General features: G+C 48.6%; 1 protein-coding gene across 4 annotated transcripts in view; it reads left to right on the top strand.

Moving 5' to 3' along the window:
• The window catches only part of PRKCE (protein kinase C epsilon), a 503,885-nt gene that overhangs the window by 308,453 nt on the left and 168,745 nt on the right, over positions 1 to 26,687 (top strand). For all 4 annotated transcript variants that reach the window (XM_025932829.2, XM_086701184.1, XM_086701183.1 and 1 more), the window contains 4 exons: positions 10,669 to 10,828; positions 12,910 to 12,944; positions 14,138 to 14,223; positions 18,274 to 18,403. In XM_025932829.2, the coding sequence (XP_025788614.1) occupies positions 10,669 to 10,828; positions 12,910 to 12,944; positions 14,138 to 14,223; positions 18,274 to 18,403 (411 nt within the window). The remainder of the gene's footprint in view (positions 1 to 10,668; positions 10,829 to 12,909; positions 12,945 to 14,137; positions 14,224 to 18,273; positions 18,404 to 26,687) is intronic.

The following is a 26,687-nucleotide window of genomic DNA, read 5'->3' as shown; positions in this document are numbered from 1 at the left end:
CCGTATAGCTGTTTCAGTAGAAAGACATGGGGCTTGTTCACTTGTGTTAAGCCTCTTGCGTGATATGCCCTGGGGCCTGGACTGGGCTGGGCCTCCAAGAGGGAGGGTGGAAGGAAGGTGAGCTCGCTTCTTGGTCGGCATGGACCAAAGGGCTGGCGAAGGTGGATCGAGTACTTAAGGCAAAGCCCTCAACTTCCTGGGAAGGGGTGGCCTTCATTTAGCCCATTACCAGCCTGGATTTTGTGACTTCACAATCATCTTTACCTCTTTTTATTTTTTTGCTCCAACTCCTTTGTCCTGCCATTCTTACATTGCCTTTTATTTTCTTCTTTCCATCTTTTAGTTCCCTGAAACACTCCTTCTCTCCTGCCAGTGTAACAAGACCTACCCACCTGGCCAGCTTCCTGGGACCCCTGCCTGGGACTCCAGATCACTCAGGGACAGGATGTGGGTTGTCTTTTGAACTTTAACTTCATTAGCAAGCACTCAAAACTACCTTAGCAAAGAAGAAGGTTGGAGAAGACAGAGTTAGTTTATTGTGATGTCTTTGAAAATGGTACAGGCACTTTTGAGAAGCTGGGTGGAGCCCAGGATGAGGTAGCTAGGGGCCCTGGGGCACTAGAGATTATGATTGGTAGTTTACTGTGCTCAAACCTTTCTGAGCTCTGCCTACCGCTGACCGGATGATGCGGAAGGGCTGATATCAGTAACACTGGATGTGTGTGGGCTTTTTGTAACCCCATAACATTTTTGGTGGGGGTGACCGTGGCATTAGAAGGCTTATTATATATTTGAAGGCAGGTGGGAGCCAGCCTTCACTTGGCATTGACACCCCTTCTCTGACACTCCTCTCCACAATAACCAGTTAGCACTTGGGAGTGGACAGACGCCCTGCCGAGACAGACTTCTGCCACTATTCTCCCACAGGCCTTTTTCAATACAGTATTTTAGAAACATGAACAGTGGACAGTACGCAACCTCATGGACATAAGCTCCGTTAGGGCTCAGGTGCCCAGGAATGCGGCAGCAGCTCTATTTCCTGCGATCTGAATCATAGGACTGTCAGTGGCACCCGCGGGGCCTCTCGCCCCACCCTTGGCTGGTGCCCCACTTGGCTGATTTCCCGGGCTGGGAAAGTTCTTGGAGTTTTTAGCAGGTCAGCCTGGAGGGTTTTGCTCTGTGGTTTCCTCCTGGCAAGTAGTGACTTCTCCTGGGTTCCAGAGGCATGCAGTGAAGTTCCAGTGTAACTCCAGTATGTAATTTTGAATGGATATAGGAGGGAGAGAGGGAATGAATGAGTGAATGAATGAATGAATGAATGAATACAGAAGGGCAGGAGGGGAGCACATTCCATGCTTAAGTGAAATTGCTGCTGTCCAATGGTTCTCTGTGTTCATGTGTGTGCTTTGCATCAGAACATGGGTGGTGGGATTGGGGGGGTCACCCTCCCCATTCTCCCTCAGTGATCATCATCCCACTGTCTGGCCATCAGCATATTTTCCACCTCACTTTGAATTTTTTTTTATTACGTTTCTTTATTTTTTGAGAGGCAGAGAGAGACAGAGCATGATCAGAGGAGGGACAGAGAGAGAGGGAGACACAGAATCTGAAGCAGGCTCCAGGCTCTGAGCTGTCCACATAGAGCCTGACATGGGGCTCGAAGTCATGAACCGTGAGGTCGTGACCTGAGCCAAAGTCGGACACTCAACCAACTGAGCCACCCAGGCGCCCCTCCACCTCACCTTATACTCTGCTCTCTCCCTAACCTATCAGCGTCTGATTCTTTCACATTTTCTCCCTACAAAGCACAAACCAGCTTAAGTTTTATTTTACTATGTGGACAGAGCTCAGACTCTGCAATAAACACAGGACAGATCATTCAGAAAGCAGAGAAAGAAGAAATAGTTTCTATTACATTTGAGATGCTAATCTTGAAATGCCCCCAGTGCTCTTCTGATTAGATTCCACACCGAATAAAACATGTAGACAACAGCAAGCCTCCGCCCTCAGACATCTCCGATTCTCCTTGTGTGACTCTCTGGGAAGATATAGATAGCATGGAGTAATCTCTCCCGGGGAGTTAATTGTTTCCTCTTTCCTGTTTTGAACAGAAATTTTCTTTATTGTGTGAGTACAGCATGTAGAACATATTCTCTGGCATCACATAAATATTTACTTAATACTTAAAACTCATGCTCACGAAGCATTAATTCCACTTGAAAATATTATAACCTATTTTCCTCATGGCAAATAAAAAAGAAAAGTCACTGCTTCTTTGATTTTCAGTACCTAGTTTTGGGGGAAGGGTGGTTTTGTCTTCTTTCCATTTATCTTGTATCTTTTCACCAATAAGTCCATACAGGCAGACCAGAGAATTATTGAGAGGGGAAATTAACCCCTCAGAGACGGAATGGGAAGGGTTCTGTCTGGCTTCTATTAGGCGCTCCCCCCAAGCCATAACCACCGTTGTCTGGAATAACCTTGTATTTGTTGCTTTGTTAGTGGAGATCTGTGTATTAAGGACCAAATCTAGAATATCCGAGGGCAATAATTGAGAGAGTGGCCACAGGCCATCCTTTGTGGTGTGGAGTCTGTGTCCAGAACAGTGCCTGATATCCATTATCCACATAATAAACGTTTTTAGATGAACGGTTTATTTTATTCCCTTCGAAGATTTTCAGTGTGTCTTTTCACGTATGTTGTTTGAGTTGAGTATGCTTATCCTTTTCTCTTTCTCATATACGTACAGACTATACACACATTTCTTAGCTTTCTTTTTTCTATTTATTGTTTCTTGATGGATTAAGCATATCTCCCTTTCTTTTTTTTTTAATTTTTTTTTTTTGTCAACGTTTATTTATTTTTGGGACAGAGAGAGACAGAGCATGAACGGACGGGGGAGGGGCAGAGAGAGAGGGAGACACAGAATCGGAAACAGGCTCCAGTCTCTGAGCCATCAGCCCAGAGCCTGACGCGGGGCTCGAACTCACGGACCGCGAGATCGTGACCTGGCTGAAGTCGGACGCTTAACCGACTGCGCCACCCAGGCGCCCCGCATATCTCCCTTTCTTAAACCACTGCATTAAATGCCATCATGTGGGTGGATCATGAACTCATCAGTCCCTTTAAGCTTCCTTTCCTATGTCTCCAGACGAGACCAGAGGTGGACGTGTGGACAGGGAGGTGGGCAGCAGCAGGAGGTGACTTCTGTCCACACAGTTGGGTACAAGTGGGACCCCCAGGCCATCCCTCCATCCTTGGGAGGTGTGACTGGATGGGCCAAGGTGGGAATTTCTGAACTGACGTTTACTGTTTATTAACTGTATGACCTTCAACAAATAAGTTATTTAGTCTCTTGAAGGTTTGGTTTCTTTGTAAGTCGAGAATAATACCACTCCTTAGTATTAGAGGATGTATGTAAGTTGCTTACATATCTCATGTGTATGCAGTAATATCTCATATGTATGTAACGGCACCTCATGGATATGTAACAGTACCTCATGAATATGGAACAGTACCTCATGTGTATGGAACAGCACCTCATGGATATGTAATAGTACCTCATGAATATGGAACAGCACCTCATGTGTATGTAACAGTACCTCATGGGCACAGAATAGTATTTCATGGATGTGAGATGCTTAGAATGGTACTCAGTGCATGGCAAGGGCCCCATAAATTGTAGCTGTTATTTTTCAGCTTCCCATTTCTCAGGTTTGACAGTTACTTAGACCAAAACTACGAGGATGGTTGAGTTTTCTTTGCATTGTGAAATTACCTGTCTTTGAGGACTGGATTCATTCTTGGCTTGGCTTCTAAGAAAAGCCTTCTGAGAAGGTCCCCAGCCTTTCCCCAAACCCGTTACATTTCTCACTGAGTCCCAGAACTGAGTCAGTGTCCCTCGCCCAGCCCAACCTTCCTGGAAGCTTGCCAAGTCTGAAGATGGAGTTGTTTTTCTAAAGCTCCTAATGGATGGGGTGGGGAGAGATAATGCTGACTCTCTCTTACTCACAGTGACAGGTGTGGAACATCTGGAGGCAGCTGTGCCCCAGCAGGGTGGGGCAATTAGGGGGTGACTGAGCAGGTTTCCCAGGGTGGGGAGTGAGGCTGTTTCACCCCCCACCCCCGCAGTAAGGAGGTATTGTGTTCGCACCAGGAAGAAAAAGAGAAGCACATGAGCTTGGGGTTTAGGCTGAGCCATTGCATTACCTCTGCTTGATAGATAAGAAAGCAGAAGCCCAAAGACATTGAATGAATTGGTCTAGAACATAAAGCAAGTTTGGGGCAGAGGCAACATTTGTCTGGTCTCCTAATGCCTAGTTCAACCATATTGGCAGAAGAGGTCAAAAGAGAGAAGTCAGAAAAAAATAAAGACGACCCCACAGCTACTTGCTTGTGGAAAAGACCCCCGTGTGCCCCTGAGCATAAGGATAGGTGACTGTCCTGTGGTGAGGAACAGCAGTGGTACCCAGAGGCTGCTGGTCATGCATATTGGTCAGTCTGGTCCAGGCTTCTGGTCAAGGGTCTTGGGCAGGGTCGATCCTTGGGTTTGGCCGTCCTTGCTACATGTGACCTGGAAGGAAGTGCTGGTATCCAGGTGTTCATAGGTCTGGGCCTGTCAGAAATTCCCTGCACGGTATTCTTAAACTGAAAGATATCCCAGGTGTGTGGAGGTGAAGGGTGTCTGTCACCTCACGTAGGGGATGGTGTTCAGTCCTGTCAAGCCAGCTCCCTTTTTGTGTAAGAGGTGGTGAGGTGGGGTGAGGGAGGACATGGCGGAGCAGTGAGATCTTCAACGATCAGACTGGTGCCAGGAGCTGCTTTTCTCTGTGTGCAAGAGTGTCCCTGTGGTTGCAACAGGGAGGTCTCAGCCCCGGGAAAAGGGGCCAGGTGAGGAGAGACTAACAGAGTCGTGACTGCAACGCGTCGGCTCTTTGTGCTGCTCTGTCACCTGCCTGCAGGCTGTCCTAGATTCTTCTGAGCTTGGGGGACGTAGGATGCTCATCGTGTAAAGCTCTTAAGAGCCTGAAGTTGATAGACTAATCGAACCACGTGGGAAACCTGCCAGGAATGTTGCTGGAGGCTGAGGTTACAGAGGATCTCAGGGTTGCTCCAGAGGATTCGCTCCTTCGCTTGATGCCTCTGTGAACTCTTGTCATTATATCTGACCGACCAAATCTGCGTTTCCGCAGAAAGTTTGGCAGAAGTGATCCAGCTTTTTGTTGGTCTCTCCGTGACTTACGGTCTCCCCTTCTGCTGTGTGGCAGACACACCCATAAAACAAAGGATCTGGAAAGGGCCAGATGGGGGTTCTGGGAGGAAAGCTAGCCTGATTTTGCCTCTGGGGCTGCTGCAAACGAAGGGTCCCACCAGGTGGGCATAGTTGGGTGCATCCAGTGACAGCAGTGAGCATCCTTCGGAGCGGGCGTCGGGAGACAGGTCAGGGTGACTCTTCGCTCAGTTTAGAAGCACGGGCGGCTGTGAAGCTGATGAAATCTGTCCTGTCCCCCTTTGCACTGCAGCCTGTCTCCTCGTTCATGCCAGGCAGCCTCCCGCTTCCGCAGCCCAAAGGACCCTTAGGCACAGAGAACTGATTTTAAAAGTCATTAAGGAACATTAGAGAACATTGTTTTCAAACACTATGTACAATACATAAACCCATAATCCTAGTAGAGCATAGGAACTCTCACTTTTGTTACCTTCAACCTGCAAATGTGTTTTCCATAGGTTTGTGCTCTTGTGAATTCTGTTTACAGTATTCTATCACATTTCCCCGTGTTCCTACATAGTCTCCACTTACCGTTTTTAAATTGCTATAGATGTAATATAATTCATTAGACCATTCTCTCTCTTTTTAAAAAAATGTTTATGTATTTATTTTTGGGAGAGAGAGCACAAGTAGGGGAGGGACAGAGAGAGAGAGAGGGAGGGAGACACAGTATCCAAAGCAGGCTCCAGGCTCTGAGCTGTCAGCACAGAGCCAGATGCAAGACTGGAACCCATGAGCTGTGAGATCATGACCTGAGCTCAAGTATGACACTTAACTGATTGAGCCACCCAGGCACCCCTAGACCATTCTCTTAATGTTAGACAATCAAGTTACTTCTGTTTGTTGGCCAAATTAGATATGCGATGGGGAACATCTGTAAATTACATAGCTTTTGGTTTAATTATTGACTTAGAGTTAATAGCTAAGGAACTCAAATGAAAGGATGTGAGTCTCTTTGTGGTATTTGCTATTATTATAATATCACTTTTGGAAATGTTATGTCACATTGTGTAGGTATACTGTGGATAATACCATTTTAAAGCAAATTTGTTTCTTTATTAGGTATTATATGGTAAGTCAGCGGTATGTCAAGACTGCTCTGCTTTGCATTTTAAAAATTCCTAGGAAGAGTGAATATTTTGTATCTCCCCCATAAATTGTATGCTCATGTCATTTACACAGTTGTCTCTAGGGATCTTAATGGATATATTTGGATGTGTTGATACATAGACCTCTGTGGTATACTTGCCATTTAACTTGAAGCTAATCAGGAGGAAAGAGACAAATCCAGATTGTGGAACATTCCATAAGACAACATAAATGTGTCATAAAAAGAAAACAAAGCTGTTCTAGATTAAGAAGGCTAAAGAGACACAGCAACTAAATGCAAGGCATGAGCTCTAAGTAGCTTCTGAAAAAAAAATTTTTTTTTTTCAACGTTTATTTATTTTTGGGACAGAGAGAGACAGAGCATGAACGGGGGAGGGGCAGAGAGAGAGGGAGACACAGAATCGGAAACAGGCTCCAGGCTCTGAGCCATCAGCCCAGAGCCTGACGCGGGGCTCGAACTCCCGGACCGCGAGATCGTGACCTGGCTGAAGTCGGACGCTTAACCGACTGCGCCACCCAGGCGCCCCAGCTTCTGAAAAAATTTAAAGCCCCAACAACTATAAGAGGTATTTTGGGGGAGGACAATTGGAGAGATTTGAAAATGAACTATATGTTAGATAATGTTACAGCAATGTTCAATTTCCTGACTCTAATACTGTGGTTTTGTAGGAGAATGGCTTTGTTCTCAGGAGATGAAGGCTAAAGTATTTAGGGATAAGGTGTCACTGTGTTTGCCACCTTCAAATGGTTTAGCCAAACTACATAGGTTTATATCTTATTATATACTCTATATTAATAATATTATGATTAAAACATGATCATAATATTAATATTGTAATTATAATATACGGTTATACTATGTTCGTGATGTAAATAAATGTAATAATACTTTATTGGTCTGTATTATTATGTATGTCTATAAATAATAGAAATTATTCATGATATATTTAATATCTAATCTATTAGCTGATTTTTATATTCACATCTGTATACATTTATAAATCCTGTCACACTCACACCACACACTCACATATACACGTGTGTGATGCATTACCCCACAGGTGCATTATCCCACAGGAACTGCATTTTAATTGAGACCCTTGACAGCAGCAGGAAATGCTCAAGGGACCGGTTTCTGCTGGTGACTCCAGGCCCGGCAGGGAGGTTCTGTGGGGCTGAGGAACCCTGCGCCTCCCCTCATGATCCAGGCATGTGGGTGACAGGCACAGAGATGCTCTGGCCGGACCCTCGGCTTCCCTGTCCAGAGGAATGTGGGAGGGAGTGTGCTGACCGACCCGGGGCCCCGTCCCCTTTCTCCTATTGCCTGTCCTACTACTACTGTGTACATGGCAGGTGGGGAGGTCCTCAAGGGAGCATGAGGTTTACCTGTGTTCTTCCCCTCCTATAGCCTTCTGTTTTCACGCATCTTTGACACAGAATGTAACTCATGAGGCAGTGTGGATGTGCTCTGGGGGCAGGAGTGGCAGAACCTTTGGGGGAAAGTTCAGTCTGACAATCAGACTAAGGGGAATTATTCTTGGCTGTCTGTCTAACCTGTCCCCAGGACCCTCCCCTCACCCGCCACAGACATTAAACAGCTTCTCTCCAGGTGTGAGTGCACCCCTCCAAGAGATCTTTAAAAATCGGTGGGGTTAAATTAATGGGATGCTGTGTTAACGTATCAAATCATTGGAAACAGAGTCTAGAAGTTTGATTTGGTCCCTGGTCATTTCTGTAAAAAGTTGAGAAATGAGGCCTTCAGGGATACCTGTAACCCCCGTTCCAGCAGGACTCCCTTGAGGAAACTAGATTGGACTCATCATGAGTTTCACTGGAAACACAACGTTCCAGGGTCAAAATGACTAGTAAGCTTGAGGGATTTGCAAATCAAATTGCACCTTAAATGCAATAGGAGGCCAACTTACTATTTCAATGTGTCCCATGGGGAATCCAGTGAAGGCAGTTAGAGGTTGCCTTTTGCAGAGAATTTCCATCCTCTGGCCTCAGCTGCCCAGGCCTGGAAATTGGCGTCTGGATTTTTGTAGATGAGGTTTGTAGCAAGTAAGGGCTGCATAGATTCTTTTTTCTTTTTCTTTTTTTTTTTTTTTTTTATTAACCATGGTTTTTTTTTTCCTCCTTATAAAAATGGTAGAATATTCTGAATGCAGTGAAAAGTAGGAAGCAGAAATGGAAGTCACCTATCATTGCACAATTGGGTGATGGTTGCCAGATTTCTTGGTGTGTGTGTATGTGTGTGTGTGTGTGTGTGTGTGCATGTCTCTGTGTTAAAAAAGAACTGGAAAAGTAAATTTAAAAAATAAAATAAAACAGCTGGGATGTCCCCATAAGAATTTGGTCACCTGGGTCTTGGTCCCTAGGCTGTGGCAGGGTAGGAGGTGGGCTTTCCATATTCCATATCTTTCTGTGTCAGAGACTTTTTGAAATAATAAGCACCAGTTAGAAAGGGGACCCAGGCAGGCTGGGGGCCAGGAAGTGGGGGGGTCCGCAGGCAGACCCCCATCGGGGTCTCAGGGTCTGTGCTGGGGATCAGCAGCTCTGCCTGTCTGCTTGGAGGCTGCTTCCCTCTAAAAGCCCACACTGGGCATGTGCTTCTGTCTTGCCTTTCCCTCCAGTTTTACGTCCCTCCACCCCTACCCTCTCTGCCTTGACCCCACAGCTGCCCTTGGAGTCAGCAGCTGTTTGGCTCACACGGGTGCCCTCCATTGCAAAGAACCTTATTTTCAAAGGGGTCTGGGAGGAGTCGTGTTTCTTCTCCCCAGTAACGGTCCTGCCACGGTGGCATATTGAGTGTGGGGGGACTTTTGGGAGCATGGAGCTTTTTCAGTGCCATGTAGGCGACCTTCCAGGGCCTGCAGTAGTACTGGGAACCAGGCAGGAGAGTAGAGCCTACCTTCCCTACCCTCGGAGAAGCTAAAGGCAACTCAGCCCTTGTGTTATGAGAGCTTTGAGGCTTTGCTGTTGGGAAAGCAATGTGTGGACAGTGGAACGGTGGCTTCTCCCCGCTGTCTGGGTTAGAACCTGGGCTCCACCACTTGGTAGCTGTGTTCGCGAGAACAGGAGACGTGAACTCTCTATTCCTCAGTTGGCACGCCTATGAAGGGGGGATGCTATCAGTATCCTTCAAGAAAGGGTGGTTGTAAGGATTCAGTGAGCACCTGCCACCAGAGTAAGCCCTCTGTGAGCATTAGCCATTATTATCATTGTAGTAATCTGCTGGGCTCCCATGACAAAATGCCGTAGACGGGGTGGTTTCGACAGTGGAAATGTATTTCTCATAGTTTTGGAGGCTGTGAGTCTGAGATCAAGGTGCCAGCATGGTCAGGTGAGGGCCCTCTTCCCACCTTGTAGACACCCACCTTCTTGCTGTGTCTTCATAAAATAGAGAGCTCACATCTCTTCCTCTTCTAAGGGCACTAACCCCATCCTGGGAATCCCACCATCATGAACGCGTCTCATTGGCAGGTAGAGCATCAGCATGTGAGTTGGGGAGGGGGGAGACATAAGCATTCAGTCCATAACAATCACTGTTATTGTTGTTGTCATTTATTAGCCCCCTTGCAGGACTTACTTAGGTTTGCAGCGACCTCTCCTGTGGAAGGAAGGAAGAAATGGGGACAGTCCTTTTGTCTCCAGTGAGGTCTTCAAGTCCACGGTGGTGGGTCTTGAGCCTTCTGGAAAACCCCTCTTACAGTGTTATATTTCCCTTTCCTTTTGACCTTCGGGAAAAGGCTCCTGGTTGTCCTAGGCTGGAAGAGGGGAAGGAAGAAAAGTCAGATTTGGTGGCTGCTTCTCTGGGCCAGGCAGCTGGGTGCAGAGGGCTCACACCACCGACTCCACAGCACCCTGTGTTTTCAGCACTGTTATTCCCATTTACAGAGGGCCAGGCCTTCAGAGGCTCCAGGCAGGGAAACGCCACTGTCTAAGGTCACACTGCAAGAAGCTGCAATAAAGTGTGCACCTTGAGCCTTTGGGTTCCCACACCCTTGCAGCCGGGGGATGGAGCAGCCACAGGACCAGGGCAGGACTGGGATTGGGATGGATTTGGAGGGTGCCACTGGTGCAGGGAAAGGCACACTTTGGGCCTTCCTGCCCTGAGTGGTGCTCCCTTGCTGGGGCTGGGCAGTGAGGCTCAGACCCCGGAGCCCCTCAGCCGGTGAATGCTGCCCCCACGCCTCTCCCACTCCAGGCACCGAGAGTGGGGTGGGCGGTCTCTTGTGAAGTGTGCTAACCCAGATTGTGTTTTCTTCTCTGCTCTTGTCCTTCCCCAGCCCCTAAAGACAATGAAGAGCGAGTGTTCAGGGAGCGCATGCGGCCCAGGAAGCGTCAGGGGGCCGTCAGGCGCAGGGTCCACCAGGTCAACGGCCACAAGTTCATGGCCACCTACCTTCGGCAGCCCACCTACTGCTCTCACTGCAGAGATTTTATCTGGTAAGGCCCTCTCTCCCGGGAACTTCTAGCTATGCCTTCTCCGAGGCAAGGAGTCGGGGAAGCGGTGTCGGAGAATAGAAACTTTATTTTTAAAGCGCTGATGTGCTTTATGTCCTCTATTTGATTGGAGAAGACTTTTCTGGAAGGCTAAATGAATGTTTAGTGCTTGGGAAGGGGAGATAAATGGGAAGAACAAACCATGGTTCCTGGTGACTTAATACTTAGAATCATATCACATATCACATTTAAGGAGTTAAAAGTTTATAACTAGTAATGGTATATTGTGATGTTTTTTTTTTTTAAGAATCCTTCTCTTTTAGAGACACAAGCTTAATTATTTACAAATCATGTGTCTGGGATTTGTTTAAAAATGATCTGGAAGGAGAGGACAGGGGCTTGGGGTAAAGGACATAATACTGGCCACGTGTTGATCATTGTTGGAGGTGGGTGATAGACCCGTTACATTTATCTCTTTATTTTTGTATACATCTGAGTTTTTCCATTATAAAGCCTAAAAAATACTTGATTGCCAATACCTGTAATTCCAAGCAGTTGTTAATAACTGTTCTAACAGTGGTGCTACCAGGGTGGCCAGATTTCAGAGGAGTGAGAGAAGAGCATTGGCTGGAGTGCTCAGGGAAGGCTTCCTAGAGGAGGTGGCATTTCTTTTTTCATGATGACTGGGATTTGGTAGGCAGAGACAGGTTGTAGGCCTTTTGAGGAAGTGGAGAAGGATAAGGGGCACTTGCTTGGGTATTGGGGGGATTTTAAGGAATACCTACCATGTGCCAGCCTTTCTCTTAGGCACTGAAAATGTCTAATTCAATCTTCCCAGTGTCCTACAAGCTTTGTATTATCAAACCCAGTTCATTAACAACAGTGCCGAGGCTCAGAAATGAAAACAAGACTAGTCTGGCATCCCCCAGGTATGAAGTGTCAGAGGCCCGACGGAAAGCTTTTTCTGACATCCCACCAGCCTTTCTGGCAACCTCTCTGAGCTCTTGAAGTTTGCCAGTATACTTGGATCCTGTGTGGCGGAGAAAGAGTGAGGCCAGTCTGCAGCATGGATCATGCCAGGGAATGTTTGAATTGGACTCTGAGGACCCCCCGGATTCCCAAGGTGTCCAGGAGTGGCTTGTCTTGTCCTTGTGGTTTTCCAGGACTAGCCACCGAGGTTGGCATGGGCATCTGAGGCAGTGCAGATCAGAGCAAACTCGACTCGATGGAAGCAGAAATAACACCCCACTCCCACCCACAGATACATTTCACCCCCAAGGCTGCTTCTGCCCTCTGACCTCCATTTTCTGTATTTCGGTCATAAGTTGTGTGTTTGGAGGGAGTAGGCTGTGAGTGCTGAGATTTATGGATTCAGCTCTCCTCTGAGCCCATGGTGAGCTCCACGGGGCTCTAGGCTTCCTGAGGCACTGCCCCCAAGTGGCGTCTGGCTGCTCTTGCTGGGCTGGGAATTGCAGATTGCCCCCTGGCCATTTGGTGGTGGTTCACTGAGGACAGGGCCCAGGCCAGGTTGGTTGGATTGTTCTGTGTCCATTGGTCCAGATGGTCCATCTTGTCCATCCATGCTGACCCAAACCCTGCTCCAGGGAACCCTACGCCTGCCATGGAGGGAACCTCTAACATTGGCCTTCACCACAGAGTACACTGAACCCCTAGTCCTGGCCACAGGCTGACCTGGAACTCTTGACTGCTTCTGGAATGCCCAGGAAATGTATCTATAAGCTGCAGCCTGCCTACATGATTACCCACAAGGAACAGCACGTTTGACTAATCAAGGCCTGCCTTGAGCAGACAGAGTCTTTGTGGCTTTCCAGAACACTAATGGCCCCACTGGAATGGCTGTTTGTCTAGGGAGCCAAGACCTGATACTGACCAAACTCTATATTCATCCCAAGCACTGGGTCTACCCTCTGATGCCAATTTTAAAGCACCCTGCAAGTGGGCGTGAAACCACTAGCTGGTCCTCCCGTGTACTCAGTGCATTGTGGGTGGTGGCCAGAATGGGGTGGCTTTGTATGGTTTTTGACCTGCTAAATTTTATTAAAAGGTTGTATTCTTCTTTTCAGGGGTGTCATAGGAAAGCAGGGATACCAGTGTCAAGGTAAGAGACATTGTATGAACTAAATCCTTGGGGGCCCACAGGCCTATCGGGATCAGTGACACGGGAAGCGTGTGCTGGGTTTGACAACATTTGAAGGCTCCATACTGTTTGCCTGCTTATGGTCCCTCTCTGAGAAGCAAGACCCTGCTCTTCTTTGTCCCTGCCTGGCCCTGGCTCCTGCATTCACATATGAGAGCAGAGTACCTGGGGGTGCCACCCGTCTCCAGGTGTCCTAGGGGTCTTAGCATCTTTCCTGGTGAGACACAATAGTGCCCTTTGGAGGCCCCACTCTACAAGGAGCTGGGCTTTGTGTCTCCTGTCTGCTCCCTCCTTCTCTCGCTCCCTGGAGAAGTTCCCTCACCTCGTTTCACTCCTATCACCCAATGGCCCTTGCTGATTCTCTTTTTTTAGTGTCTACTGTGGAATCTTTAGCTCGTAAGCATTTAAGACTCACTTGAAGTTACTGCAGATTGTTTATTTCTGGTTCTTTGGCAAAAATGCTAGGTCAGGTTGTCCAGGACTGGAGGGTGGATATGCGCTTGTGGTCATGTCAGCCACTGGTTAAGTTGGGTCTCACCCCTGGGGAACTTGGATAGGTTCTTTTGGACCTTCCCATGTCCTTAGGATATCACGTGTACAAACAGTTGCTTACCTCTTCCACCACACTGCCCCATGACACTGATGACACAGCTACAGGCCGCTATGAAATTAAACAAAAATGTTCGGCACGTAAGGGCACAGCCAGATCAAAAAGCTTAGGAACTCCTGTGCCACAAGACATCCATTCCCCTGCTGCAGTGTTTGCTATCGCAACATTGACGTTCCAGAGTGGACCACAAGGCTGCTGCAGTACCTTTAATAGACCTGCTTCACGGAAGGGAAACTGTTCCCTGACCTTGGCGTAAAGAAGCAGGGAAATTGATCGGTACTTCTGGAACTAGAGAAAAGTGCTGACGCCCTCTGGGTGTGAGTGGTGCATTCTTCTCCAGAACATTTAGGAAACCCTAATGGCTCTGATGGCAAAGTGCTTTGAAATGACGAAGCATGAAGGGCTTCAGCCAGGATATTACTTTAAGACTTGATGACAGAAGGGGCGTGGCTCCCCTCAGCCCTCTGCTCAGAGCTGAATCTTGGGTTGGGCACCTCCCTACCCCCCACTTGTTGCTCAGCCTTCCGTTTTTTGCTGTTTGCAGTTTGCACTTGCGTGGTCCACAAGCGATGCCATGAGCTCATAATTACGAAGTGTGCGGGATTAAAGAAACAGGAAACTCCCGACGAGGTAACTATTTCTAACATTGAAATTCTGGGCTTTCTTCTCTGCCACTCCCACCCTCCCCTGCCTCCTCCAGGTTCCCTAAGAAAATCCTTGTCTCTCTGAGCTCTCCTTGCTTTCTTCCTTGTGTTTGATCAAAATTAAAGCAGTTGTCTACAGCCTTCCAGCGTGAGGCACACTCTGCAGAATGAGCGTGGCTCAGAGTCAGGTTCGCGTCTCTGGATGTTGTGCCAAGAGCCGTGTGACCCCAGAGCTAAAGCCTGTGAGGAAAATGTGAATTGGTTTATGCCATTATCTCATTGGAACGGAAAAGTAGCTAGCTGACATGTCAGTAGCTCCACACTGTTTATAAACAGTGTGAGACAATGCACAAGCAAGAACCTTTCTTTATGAGGTGATGGGGGAACGGAGTAGAAGCAGCAGACCCAAGAAACACTAAGGAGGTGGAAATAGCCACAGTAATAATAAGAGCCAACATTCACTGGGTACTTCCCATGTCCCGATTTCAGTACTTCATCGAATATTATTTAATCTCATAACAGTTTTAATGAGATCAATGCACTTACCATCTTCATTTTGCAACAAAGAGAGTAGAAGCACAGAGGGGTCAAATTAATTTGCCCCAGATCACACAGCTGCTATGTGAAAGAGCCCCATTCAAACCCAGATGGTCTGTTCTAGAAGAGTCTGAGCCCTTGACCGCCAGACTTCATTGTCTCTTATCCTTACCAACTAGTATTGGATTGGTTATTAGGGAAGGTCGCTAGGGGTAAGGAAGCAAGGTGATTCAACAGTGAAGGTAGAGTCCTCCTAACTAAGCAAGTGGGAGAAGAGCGTGACTGAGAGTTTGGATGTTATCTGTGTTCACAACAGTTGATTTCAAAGGCATGCTTTTAATTCTTGGTGAAATAAATACAGTTATAATCATAGGACATTAGAATTGGGGGTCAGAGAGACCCTAGGTGGCTTCATAATCAAGTGGATTTTTAATGTGTCTTCCAAAAGGAATGACTTACAGGACCTTCTACTCCTTAAATAATTCAACCAAATGGCATCCTTGCATCTGAAGCATCTCCTATCTTTCATTTCCCTTTGCTTTCACGCGGTCTCCAGAGAGCAGCAAGGGACGAAGCTTGGGTGAAATCTTCCATGTCCCCGAGGGGCAGGCAGCCCAGGGTAGAACCTTCCATGTCCCCAAGGGGCAGGCAGTCCAGGGCACTGAAGTTGTTTGCAGGAGCTTTACTGTCATGGTGGAAACTGCAGGTCGTCCCTACCTGGGCCTCCTGGCTCCGGCACCAGGATCATAACCCGAATAGATTGTCACCCTTGTTACTCTTCTGGTAAATGAGAGATACTTGGCTGGCTCGCTGTCCATCTCTGTTCCTTCCTCCGGACAGTCCTCTGAGCACTGCCTGTATACCAGCTACTGTACATGTTCCTCAGAACCAGGAGGAACACACAACTCCTGCCCTCCAGGATCTCACAGGTTTCATCCACTGAGAGCCCCTGGATATTTCTCCAGCTTTTTCCTGTCTCCTTGGAGAGAAAAAGTCTCACATGAGCCCTCGCCATGAGGGTTAGAGGGTTGAGATTTGACATACCCACAGCAGCTTAGTCTGTGACCGAGTTCTTCTGTCTTTCCTGGCATATTGGCAGTGAATCGAAGTCACCGGTGAGGTGTGTTCCCACACTCGGCGTGTCTCCCAAGGGAGATAAGTTGTCAAGGCTTGAGGACGGGGGCTGTGGGCCGCTGCTCCCAGGACCGGTCTCCCTTAGCACTGGTGTACTGCAGCATACCTGGGCGACCGACATGCCCTCTGCCCAATATAGCACTGCTGGGGAGCATCCTTCGAGCTCATTTTTCCCCCCATAACTGCCTGCATGTGCATACACACGTGCACACACGTAGCTTTAAACACCAAATGTCTAGGGTCTTCCTCTGATCAGATGCTTTGGAACTTGGACACCGTGAGCACCCAGCTGGCGTTCTCTCCCTGTTTTGCATCCGGGGGTTAGCACTCCTGACACCCCTCTCCCCGCACTTCTGAGCGTGGTGACCAAGGAAAGCTCTCCTTCGTGTTACCTTCCCTCCTTCACTTTTTAACCTTCTAGTTTTGTCTTTCTGCTCTTTTCTTCCTCCCCATGAGCTCCGGGTTGGTTTCGCTCGCCCGTTTCTGGTCTTCCTTGGTAGAGTGGTGTGTGCACAGCTGGGCCCTGATGCGTGCGCTCTCATGCCCGTTTCGCAGCCTCTCTGATTCTGTGGCTCTTGCACGTGCCCCACCCACCTCCCACCATTCTCCGACACCTTCCGGTCCTTAGGGAGCCCAGCTGAGAGTCACACAGCTCTCCCCACCCCTCCCTGAACTTCCTAGTTCCTGGATAACCTTTGTCTGTCACCCATATCCCTGTGAGGCTCGTCCTGGGACCCACGACCCTGTTCTCCACGTAGGTCCACCACATCTTCAGCATTTGCAGGAAGAGGGTGGGTACAATGATGTACATCCTTCGGGGTGGGCAGGCACACATAGAGGTGAGGTGACTATATTCACTAATACATACACCTAAGCTATGCATCTAAGGAGGGGTGGGCGCAATTGTTTTCAGTAAATCAGGGGATCTTGTACTGGGGCAAGACCCTAATTGATAGCCCATGCGTCTCTAGCTGGGGTCAGTAAAATTCTGGCCCACTGGAAGAATCAGACTTTCTGTGCCTTGCTGCGAAGGCGAGTGACCCTGAGTGCGTGTGCGTGTGCACAGGCACGCCTCCACATTTGTGCTCAAGTCTGCATCCACACCTTTGTCATGTCTGTGTCTCGCTTTCCCCCGTTTGATGCTCCCCCTCCCATGGGGGCCTTTCATTCACCAGTCCGCAGCGAGCCAAGGACAGCTTCTTTGCGGCCTGCTTTGTACCCCCTGATTCCCAATGTAACAAGAGCGACTTTCTTCCCAGTCCATGGGGTCTCAGGTGTTGGTCCCTGCCCGTTTTGAGGGGGACCTGGTTCATGTGGCTGCTTCGCTAGGGACATAGGTGGAGAGTGGCTCCACGGAGGGGCACAGGAGACCCAAAATGGTGGACCATGCTGATAACCCCTCATTTCCGTGTGTCTTGTCCACCCCACAGCCCTGTGACATTAGGTGGGATAGGGGGTGCTGTCCTTATTTGCCCAGGTAAGGAATCTGCAGCCCCGTGAAGTCACGGAACTTGTCCAAGACCTCACGGCTGGTTGGTGGCGGACCCAGGCCTGCAGATCAGGTTCCCCGACTCATCCTCCAGTCCTTCCCCATCCGTCTTGCCACCTTGTCTTTACCCCTTTTCAGTAACGGGTAAGTGGCAACAGAGTAGTTAAAAGGCCTGGGCTCTGAATTCACACTTGTGGGCATCAAATCCTGGCTCTGCCACTCCTCAGCTTCCAGGCATGCTTCTTAATCTCATGCTGCCTTAACTTCCCCGTCTGTAAACTCAGGCTAATGATGGCATCTAGCCCGTAGGTGCTGGTGAGGCTTCACTGTGATGGTAGTGCCTGGCCTGTGGCCAGCACTGGTAGCTTAGTGCCCGTAGTGGTCACGACTCTGCATTAGCATTCCGTACCACAGTGATTGTCCCAATGGATGGCCGACAGTCTCCACAGCTGTGCTGGGTTTTCAGGGTGTTTATGGAATCCGCGCACCATCAAGCTGCTGAAAGACTGCCCAGGTGCAGCTTCCATGCCCAAAGCGGCATTGAAAAGCACACGGCGACATCTCCTCAAAAGCCAAAACATGAGGTACGAAGTGGGTGCTGTGCACCGTGAGAGTTTGAAGCCTGCGGTCCTGGAGGGACCACACAGGGGAGCAGGCCTGCCCTCGCAAGGTCAAACCGATAGGTTGAGAATGAGTTACAGGCATCAGGAGCAGAGGTCCAGGGAGGTTCTCTTCACCTCGTTTGTCAGGGAAGCTTCCAGAGCCCCGCTCGGACCTGGCCCCCTTCAGCGGTCATGCCTTCTGGGAGCTCCAGCACTAAGCACGCCGGGCTGTGAATGAGCTTGGCAGTGACCCTGTGTTTTGCCGTCCCTGCAGGTGGGCTCCCAGCGGTTCAGCGTCAACATGCCCCACAAGTTTGGTATCCACAACTACAAGGTCCCCACCTTCTGCGACCACTGTGGGTCCTTGCTCTGGGGCCTCTTACGGCAGGGTTTGCAGTGCAAAGGTAAGGCGCCCCATGCCCTACCCTCACCCTTCCGTACTCGCGTGTCCCCTTGGTCTCCTTTTTGAAAAATCTTTGTTCCCCAGTAAGTTCCAGGTCTGGCCAGAGGACTGAGCCCAAACCCTTATTTGGCTCTTATTAGTTACTTGTGAATTTGTTAAACAATCGCCATGCAGATGGCGGCCAAAGAAACTCCACAGAGCGGATGTGGAGGGGGGAGGTGTGCTTCTTCCATCAGGACCATGAACAAGGCAGAGCAACACGATGAGTCCATAAAAGTGTAGAAATAATTTAAGGAAAAGATAGGTTGGAGCAGAGGAGAAAGAAATATTTCTGGAGAGAGGACCCGAAAGAAGTAATACCTTGTCACGATCCATGGTTCCGAGCTTACTCTTGGGAGGAGCCATGTTAGGACCCTATCACCTAAGACGTCTTATTGATCCTTCATAGGTCTGTTCCATAGGTGATATTATTCCTATGACCCTGAGGCTCAGCAACTAAGTAACTTGCTCATGCCACACTGATTATGAGTAAAAATAAGGTTTGAACCTTGACTCTTGAGCCTCGACTTCCTTCCTCTGTTTCCTGTTGTCCTGCTCATGAATTGTCTTCTGTTCGGATGAGATGGGTAACAATACATAATAATGTGGGGAGGAGGGAACATGCTCTGGGGATCTGAATGGAGTGCTTAGTTTCATGGGCTGGTCCAGTTGGCATGCAGCATTGGACATTCATGAACTGTTGGGATTTGTACTGAATATATTATTAATAAATTCCCACTACGGAAAAATTAAAGGTAAAGGATAAAAAGGAAACTGGAGGCCATGAACAGGCCAGTCATTAAAGGATCCCAATGAGAAATTATGAGGACTGGAAACAAAGTTTATAGGTGTAGAGGGAATAAAGAGAAGGAGAGTAACTTAAGAGATACTGAGGAGTGATTTATTGGATGTGTGACCAGATCCAACTGGGAGGGCAGTGACACCATTCACTGAGAGGAAATAGGAGAGGAGATCAGGCTAGAGGCAAAGATGGTGGAGTTGAGTTGAGGACATATTACCTTTGAGGTGACTGTGTGAAATCTACCAGAGCTAACTTTTGGGCGTTCTCATTGAAATTTGGGGTGAAGGCTATGGTGAGCATCCAGACTTGGGATTTGTCAATGTAGTAGTTAAAGGTATAGTAGGTAGTACTTAAAGCTATAAAGTTCATCCCTGGAAGAACCTGAGCGTCGAGAGAGAGGGTAACACCCTGAGGTTTGGGGGAGGAAGGTTACCAGCATTCGAGGATGAGCCTGCAGAGGCTATGGTGGGACTTCAAAGGTAGGAGGAAAGGTCTTGAGGAAAGGCATCGCGGAAGACAAAGAGGGAGAGAGTATTTAAAAATGTTCAAAGGAAGTGATAAGTGGCGCCAGATGTTTCCAAGAGGTCATTCAAGGTAAGAAGTAGAACATGGAGTTGGATTTAACTCTCAGGAGGCCTCTAGTGACCTCCTGACAGGAGGTGTCTTGGTGGGATTGAAGGCCAAGTGTGGAGGCTGTAGATGAAGTATTTTCAGAATGTTTTAAAAAAAAGGTAATGAGGGAAAAGACCGTGAGAATAGGAGAGATTAGTGAGCTGGGAGGGAGAGGAGTGGGCCTTGGGGAGAAAGATGGACACCCCTCCTGCCAGGTGGACAGGAAGCCTCGAGGCCAGGCACAGGTGCGGATGTGTTTCCTGTGTCAGGGGTAGGAGGTGAGGACACAAGGTGACCCTTTAAGTTCTGACTCTGTTGAGGGCATTGCGCGAGAGTCCCCTTGTCTTCTGAACGAGGAGATCCCTTTCGAAGTCGAGGTAAGGAGTGGGTGGAGGGTGTGAGAGGTGGTGCATGTTGGAAGCAGCTATGCTGGAGACCGAGGGCACCCTGATTAGGGGCAGGAGGAAGTTCTGGCTGTCCACACATCTGTCCTGGGTGAGCTCTCCAGACTTTCAGACCAGCATTCCCGCACACGACCCTGAGACAAAGAAGCAGGGCCTGCCCGAAATCCTTCTTGACACTAAGTGACATCAAAACAGTGGAAGAGGAGGGAGTGAGTGGAGCAGGACTCTCGAGTGTTGTTGGCAGAGGAGTGATGCTTTTAGGGACTGTTGAGTGGGGTTGCCGGGAAGCACAGAGCTGCTTTGGATGCCACTCTGATAAGGCCATGTCTGGGTTTCAGTAAATATATTACTGACTGATCAATGTGGGGAATCTAAATGAAAATACCATCATCTCATAAATATTGACATCTTAAGAAAGCCTCCCAGGCACCCAGATGTCACTGCCAGGGCTGTAGGGTCCCTGGATGACCCTAGAAGAAGGCAGGACTCAGAGACGTGTATTCAGCTGTTTTGGCAGGAAACGCTCTCATGCCAGCTCAAGCAGAGGAAGGGGACAAGTGAGGCTACCTACAGCAAGGATACCTGTTCCCAGGAGCCCAGAGCAGCGGATGGGAGGCAGGCCACACAGACTTCAAGGCCAAGGCTGTCAGAATATAGGGTCCCCAGCACACGTTCACAGGTCTCCCCTCTCCTGTTCCCCTGTTACCGTGGTGTGGTCACTCCCTCTTACTCCTTCCCTATCCTGGCTACCTCTCCCCCACCCTTAATTAACAGACTATTTTTAGAGCAACTTTAAGTCTATAGCAAAAGTGAGAGAAATGTACAGAGACTTCCCATATACCCCCTGCACCCACATACACACAGCCTCCCCACCATCAATGTGCCCCCCACCAGTGGTACGTTTGTTACAATGGCTGAGCCTCCATTGCCACAGTAGGACCCTGGGGACCCAGTGTCCCTAGCTTTCATTAGGATTCACTCTTAGAGTTGGACATTCTTTGGGTCTTGACAAATGTACAGTGACCTGAATCCACCCCCATGGTATCTACAGAATGCTTTCCTTGCTCCAGATCTCCTGTGTTTACTTCTCCCTTTTGATCCTTTCTCAACCTCATGTCTTTTTGCTCCTGTGGACCCCTTACCCTGTAGGGAGGGTAATGGTCTGAAGAGGCCAGCAGGATTCAGAGCAGGGGCCCCTCTTGCCTGGGTCTGAGTCTGGTTCTGCTGCTATGATTGCTAAAAAAAAAAAAAAAAAAAAGAAAGAAACCAGGAATTAGAGACCTGCCCAGGGGCCTAGAGCACGTTCCTGTGGGGCCAGAGCTTACCCCACCTGCCTCCGATCTCTGCTCCATGCCCTCTCCTGCTCTGGAAGCCTCCATCAGGTTCCCACCTTCGCTGGATCATGCTGGCTTGGTCCCCTAGGCTGGGGCCCTGGTCCCCTGGCCCATGCCTTCAGCTTTGTTGTCCCCCTCCTGTGAATAGGGTCACGAATTTTCAGTGAAACCGTTTTCTTGAGAGCTTGGGTCTACAGGGAAGGACCCACGGGGCTGTCTTGGTTGTCTCCCTTCAGCCTTAAATTGCCTGAGCCCTGTGGGTTCATGGGTTGTGTGTGTATTCCCCTAAAGACCGTCCCTCTGTCGGCCGGGTAGAGGGAACATAACCACCCTGTTTTACTGGTGGGGGATGGAGAACTGGAGTGCACGAGGAGGATACAGGCAGGGACCCACAGGGACCCACCTCTGTCCTCTGGGCTGCCCCCTCCCCGCCCACGGCCCGGAGGCACTGGACCCTAAGGAGGACACTCACCAACACTTGTTGGGTAACCGAGCTCCTTAGTAAAGGGTAGAAAAACACCAGCACTAAGTACGCAGACAAAACATTTCATCCCTTTTTTCTTAGGACTCAAGTGCCCGTAGAGTTTGCGTCTCTCTCCGGATTCATTCATGGGTCTGCCTGAGCACCCCAACCACTGTTAGACCAGAAACTGGCTTCAGACATTCAGAGGCCAGCATCACTAAGCCCCTGAGGCATGTGAATCCTTGTTCTTCACTTTACTTTTAAATGTTTATCAATTTTTGAGAGACAGAGAGAGACAGAGCATGAGTGGGGGAGGGGCAGAGAAAGTGGGAGGCACAGAATCTGAGGCAGGCTCCAGGCTCTGAACTGTCAGCACAGAGCCCAACGTGGGGCTCGAACTCATGAACTGCGAGATCATGACCTGAGCCAAAGTCACACGCTTAACTGACTGAGCCACCCAGGTGCCCCAATTCTTCACTTTATTTTAACTGCTCAGCTTCCCCAATGTGACCTCACCTGCACCATGAACCTCTCCAGCCCCTTTTGCACCTGTGTTTTATTTTTCCATTGACACATGGACTCAGTCCCCCTGGAGGGAAAGACACCTAATACCTTATGATTTTTCTTTTCGTCTCTGAAGAAGATACACATTCTCACCTTCCTCGTAGCCTGCCTTCCATTTCTCTTCTGCCCACGATCCCCCACACTCACATCTTCCAGCACAGCTGCCCTGAAGTCATCGGGCACTGAGGAGCAAGGCAGCAGAAAGCCAGATCCGTCTACACTGCTCACAGTGTGCCCTGCAGGGACCTGCAGAAGCGCTGGCGTTTTGTCATCCCCATGTGAGGTGGGCCCCCTGTGCCTGCATGTCCATTCTGATTGCATCTCTGTCCCCAGGCAGGGGTGACGGTACCCTGGGGGAAAGTCTGGCTGGGAGATTCCCAAAGAATCCTCCGGGCTCCCTGCCTTTCTCCGAGATCCCATCTTAATAACCGCCCTGCTCTGAGGCTGCTTTCATGGGCTAAGGAGCCAGAGTATCACTTACTCTCCAAGAAGTGATGAAGAATGGGTCAATTTGTTTGGGGACAAATGACCTAGGGGAGTTGTGGCCCATCGAGATCACAGGGTTAGAGTCTTGGAGGCTGTTTCGGTCCTGGTTCTATTATCTCCTGGCTGAGCAGTTGCAGGAGTCACTCTGGCTTGGTGACCCTGGGCTTGCTTCTAATCTCAGCTGCCCTCCTGCCTTCTGGGAAGTGCAATGAAAATGGTGAACTGAGCCACCTTTGTGGCGTACTTTGGGGAGTGGCTGTGGGGAGCCAGAAAGACCAGAGAAAGGAAGAATCTTCCCTTCCTTCCCTCCTTCCTCTTCTCTCTTCTCTTCTCTTCTCTTCTCTTCTCTTCTCTTCTCTTCTCTTCTCTTCTCTTCTCTTCTCTTCTTTTTTAAGTGTTTTGGCCATTTGTAAAACACTAAACACACACAACAGTGATTTTTATTCTCCTCATTTCTGAAAATGTCGATCCTTTATTATTTTTCTAGCAACTTGGCTCCTTGTCATAACTTCAAATTTTGTTTGTATTTTTAGAAGGAAACAAACAAACAAAAACAAGTAATATGTAAGTCATTCTCACTCTAAAAGATTCCAATAAGACTTAAAACTTCTATAAAAGATATTAAAGACTTTTTATGGTCCCTTTCTACTTCCATCCCAAGACTTAACTGCTATGGGTCCTTCCAGGGGTGTTTTTGGGTATGTTTGCTGCATGGATACCTAAACTCGCTCGCTCACTCTGTGTTAGGTATCTATTGCTGCATAACAAGTTATTCTGGAACCTAGAGGCTTAAAACAACCAATAGTATCTCAGAGTCTCTTTCCAGTTGCAGCTTGGCTAAGTGCTTCTTGCTTAGAGTCTCTCATGAGCTTGTAGGCAAGCTGGGGCTCTGGTCTCATAGGAAGGCTTGACTGGAAGAAGATCTCTTCCAAGCTCGCTCATGTGGCTGTTGGAACCCCAGGTCCTTGCTGGATGTTGGCTGGAGACATCAGTTCTTTGCCACGTGGGTGTCTCCTTAGGGCAGCTCACACTACGGAAGCCGGCTTCCTTCAGAGCAGACAAGCAAGAATGTGAACAAGGATGCCCAAAACAGAAGTCACAGCCTTTTGTAACCTCATCTCAAAAATGACATCCCATCACTTTTGACATTCTGTGTTCATGAGAACAGATTCCTACATTCAGCACACACTCAATGGGAAGGAATGACATGAGGGCATAGGTACCAGGAGGACCATTAGGAACCATCTTAGAAGCTGCCCACACCCCCCCCCCCACCCCATACGCCCATGCTCTCCTACACACACGTGTGATCACCTCCTCTGTGAGGGCTACTCTGACTACCCTTTTAAAAACTGAAGCTCTCACCTCTTACCTTCCATCCCCTTCCTTTGCTTGCTTTTTCTTTATGGCACTTATCGCCTTCCAATATTCTAAATTGCTTATATATAATGTTTATTTCTCTCCAAGGGTCCATAAAGGCAAAAGGTTTTTTCCATCTGTCTTTCTATTTCCCCAGCATCTACGACAGTGTCTGATACCTTGGCACTCAATAAATATTTAATTAAATTGTCTATGCCTTGTTATGTAATTTGCTTTCTTGCCAGTACATCTTAGAGTATTTCCAAGTCAGTGTATATATAAGTTACCTCATTCTTTTTAATGGCTGCTTAATAATCCACATTATAACCATTCCATCCGTCATTTCAACGTTGCCCTCTTGAGGGACACTTACTTGTTTCTGCGGCCTCGCTATTTCAAGCTGCTGCAAACATCCTCGTATGTGTATCTTCACACATATGTATAAATAGTTATGGGACAAAGGCCCCTAGAAGTCCTGCAATAGCTTTAAGTCCTCGTCTTTGTGTGGTTGAATTGCATGAGGAGGTAATTACATCAGGGGACTTTCGTTTGTTGTTTGTTTCTCTTTACGTAACTGCTTTCCCTTCTTTTGCCTTGGCGTTGGGTTTTGCATGAGTGGAAAATGCTTGTGTAGGGAGTTTAGGATCTCAGTCACTGTCACGTACTGGGGTCTGGTCTTTGAGTTGCCCTTATGCTGCCAACGTTCCGCTACTCTCTCGAGAGTTAAATTCATTTAAGAGCGTGGCACCCTGCTTTGTGCAAGGCATCATGGAGAACATGGAGATAGAGCATTACTTTAGCTTTCTAGCAACTTCCACCTTACTTGGGTGGTGAACATTAACAAGTTAAATAATAGTAAATCAAGCAGTGAGTCAGAAATAAGTGTGAGCAGGTCATGGGCAAGAGAGGCCCTCGGGACTCAGGCGGTCAGGACAGGCTTTTGAGGGTAGATGGGGCTTGAGCTATACCGTGAGGAGAAGGACCTGAACAGGAAGGAGGGCAAGAGGGAAGGGTAAGCAACAAGTTGTAAGTGGAGGGCATGGAAGGAAGAAGCAGTTTTGTGCTCAGCACCAGAATGCCACGGGAGTCTGGTTGATTTGGATTCCTTTGCAGTGGCACCTGGCGATGTTGGGGGCCATGCCTGCACGTTCGGTGGAGCGTTCCATCAGCATTATCGTCTGAAGAGTGCTGGGCAGCAGATAGTTGGTCAGTCAGTCCCTGGGAAGCTTTGACTGGTGGTTCCAGTGTGATCAGGGCTCCCAAATCTCTATCCAGTGACATTCGGTGCCCGGTGTGACCCGCCAGGCAGCTTCCCCTCTACCCTCCTTTATCATCTTCTGCCTGGGACTCCACAGTCTGTCATTCCTGCCCCGTGCCAACCTGCATTACGTAGTTACACCGTTTCTTATTGACAATTGTTTATCTTCTGCCTCCGAGCACGGCACGACCCTCTCTAACCTGCTATGGAATCAAACCAGCGCCCTGCCTCGTGCTCAAGGGCCAGATCACACTAACATAAAGAGAATTCTGCAGGACACATGGGCCTGCCTCTCTCTTCAGGCATGGCTCCGTCATTGTTCTCAGAAGGCTGGCTGCTTGCTTTGGAAAATTTCCCAACAGCCTGACCCACCTTGGTACCATCCTTAATCTTCACAAAGAAAAGGCTGCAAACATAGAAAATCTCTCCAAAGGACGGTAGAATGGATGATAGAAAACGTAGGTGAGTGCGTGGTGGCACTGCCCAGGACGCAGTAGGAGCTCAACAATTATGAGTAACTGGGAAGTAGCAGAATAATGATTGTCCTTTTAGAAGAGCCCCAGCAGGCCCTCTCTGTTTCTTCCTGGCATGAATCGTGCAGGTGAAACCACTGAAAATGGACATTCAAGGCAGTCTGGACAGGGAAACCTTAAAGGGCTGAGACTGGCAGCCCAGGGCTGATGGCCCTTGACTTTGGTGTTCACCAGTAGTGGTGGGGTGTGGAGGTGAGGAAGGACAGTGCGGGTGGTTTGTTTGGTCCCCATTAATGTGAGTGAACCTCAGGTTTCTTTTGGATCCAGCCAGCAGGGCCACATACTTTTATTGGTCTGTAGCCTCTGGGTATCACCCCCCAGCCTCCAGGGGACCCATGTGGCTGCCTGAATTATCTCAAGTTCCCCTTCCTCAGCCAGCTGTGCTGTCATGTTTCCAGACTTTTCAAAGCACTTTCAACGTCACTGTCTCG

The sequence above is a fragment of the Puma concolor genome, chromosome A3, assembly GCF_028749965.1.
Source record: "Puma concolor isolate L17-30 chromosome A3, mPumCon1.1.hap2, whole genome shotgun sequence".
In the NCBI taxonomy this organism is placed as follows: domain Eukaryota; kingdom Metazoa; phylum Chordata; class Mammalia; order Carnivora; family Felidae; genus Puma; species Puma concolor.
The sequence above is the reverse complement of the archived record's forward strand: the minus strand, read 5'-3'. Positions and strand labels throughout refer to the sequence as shown.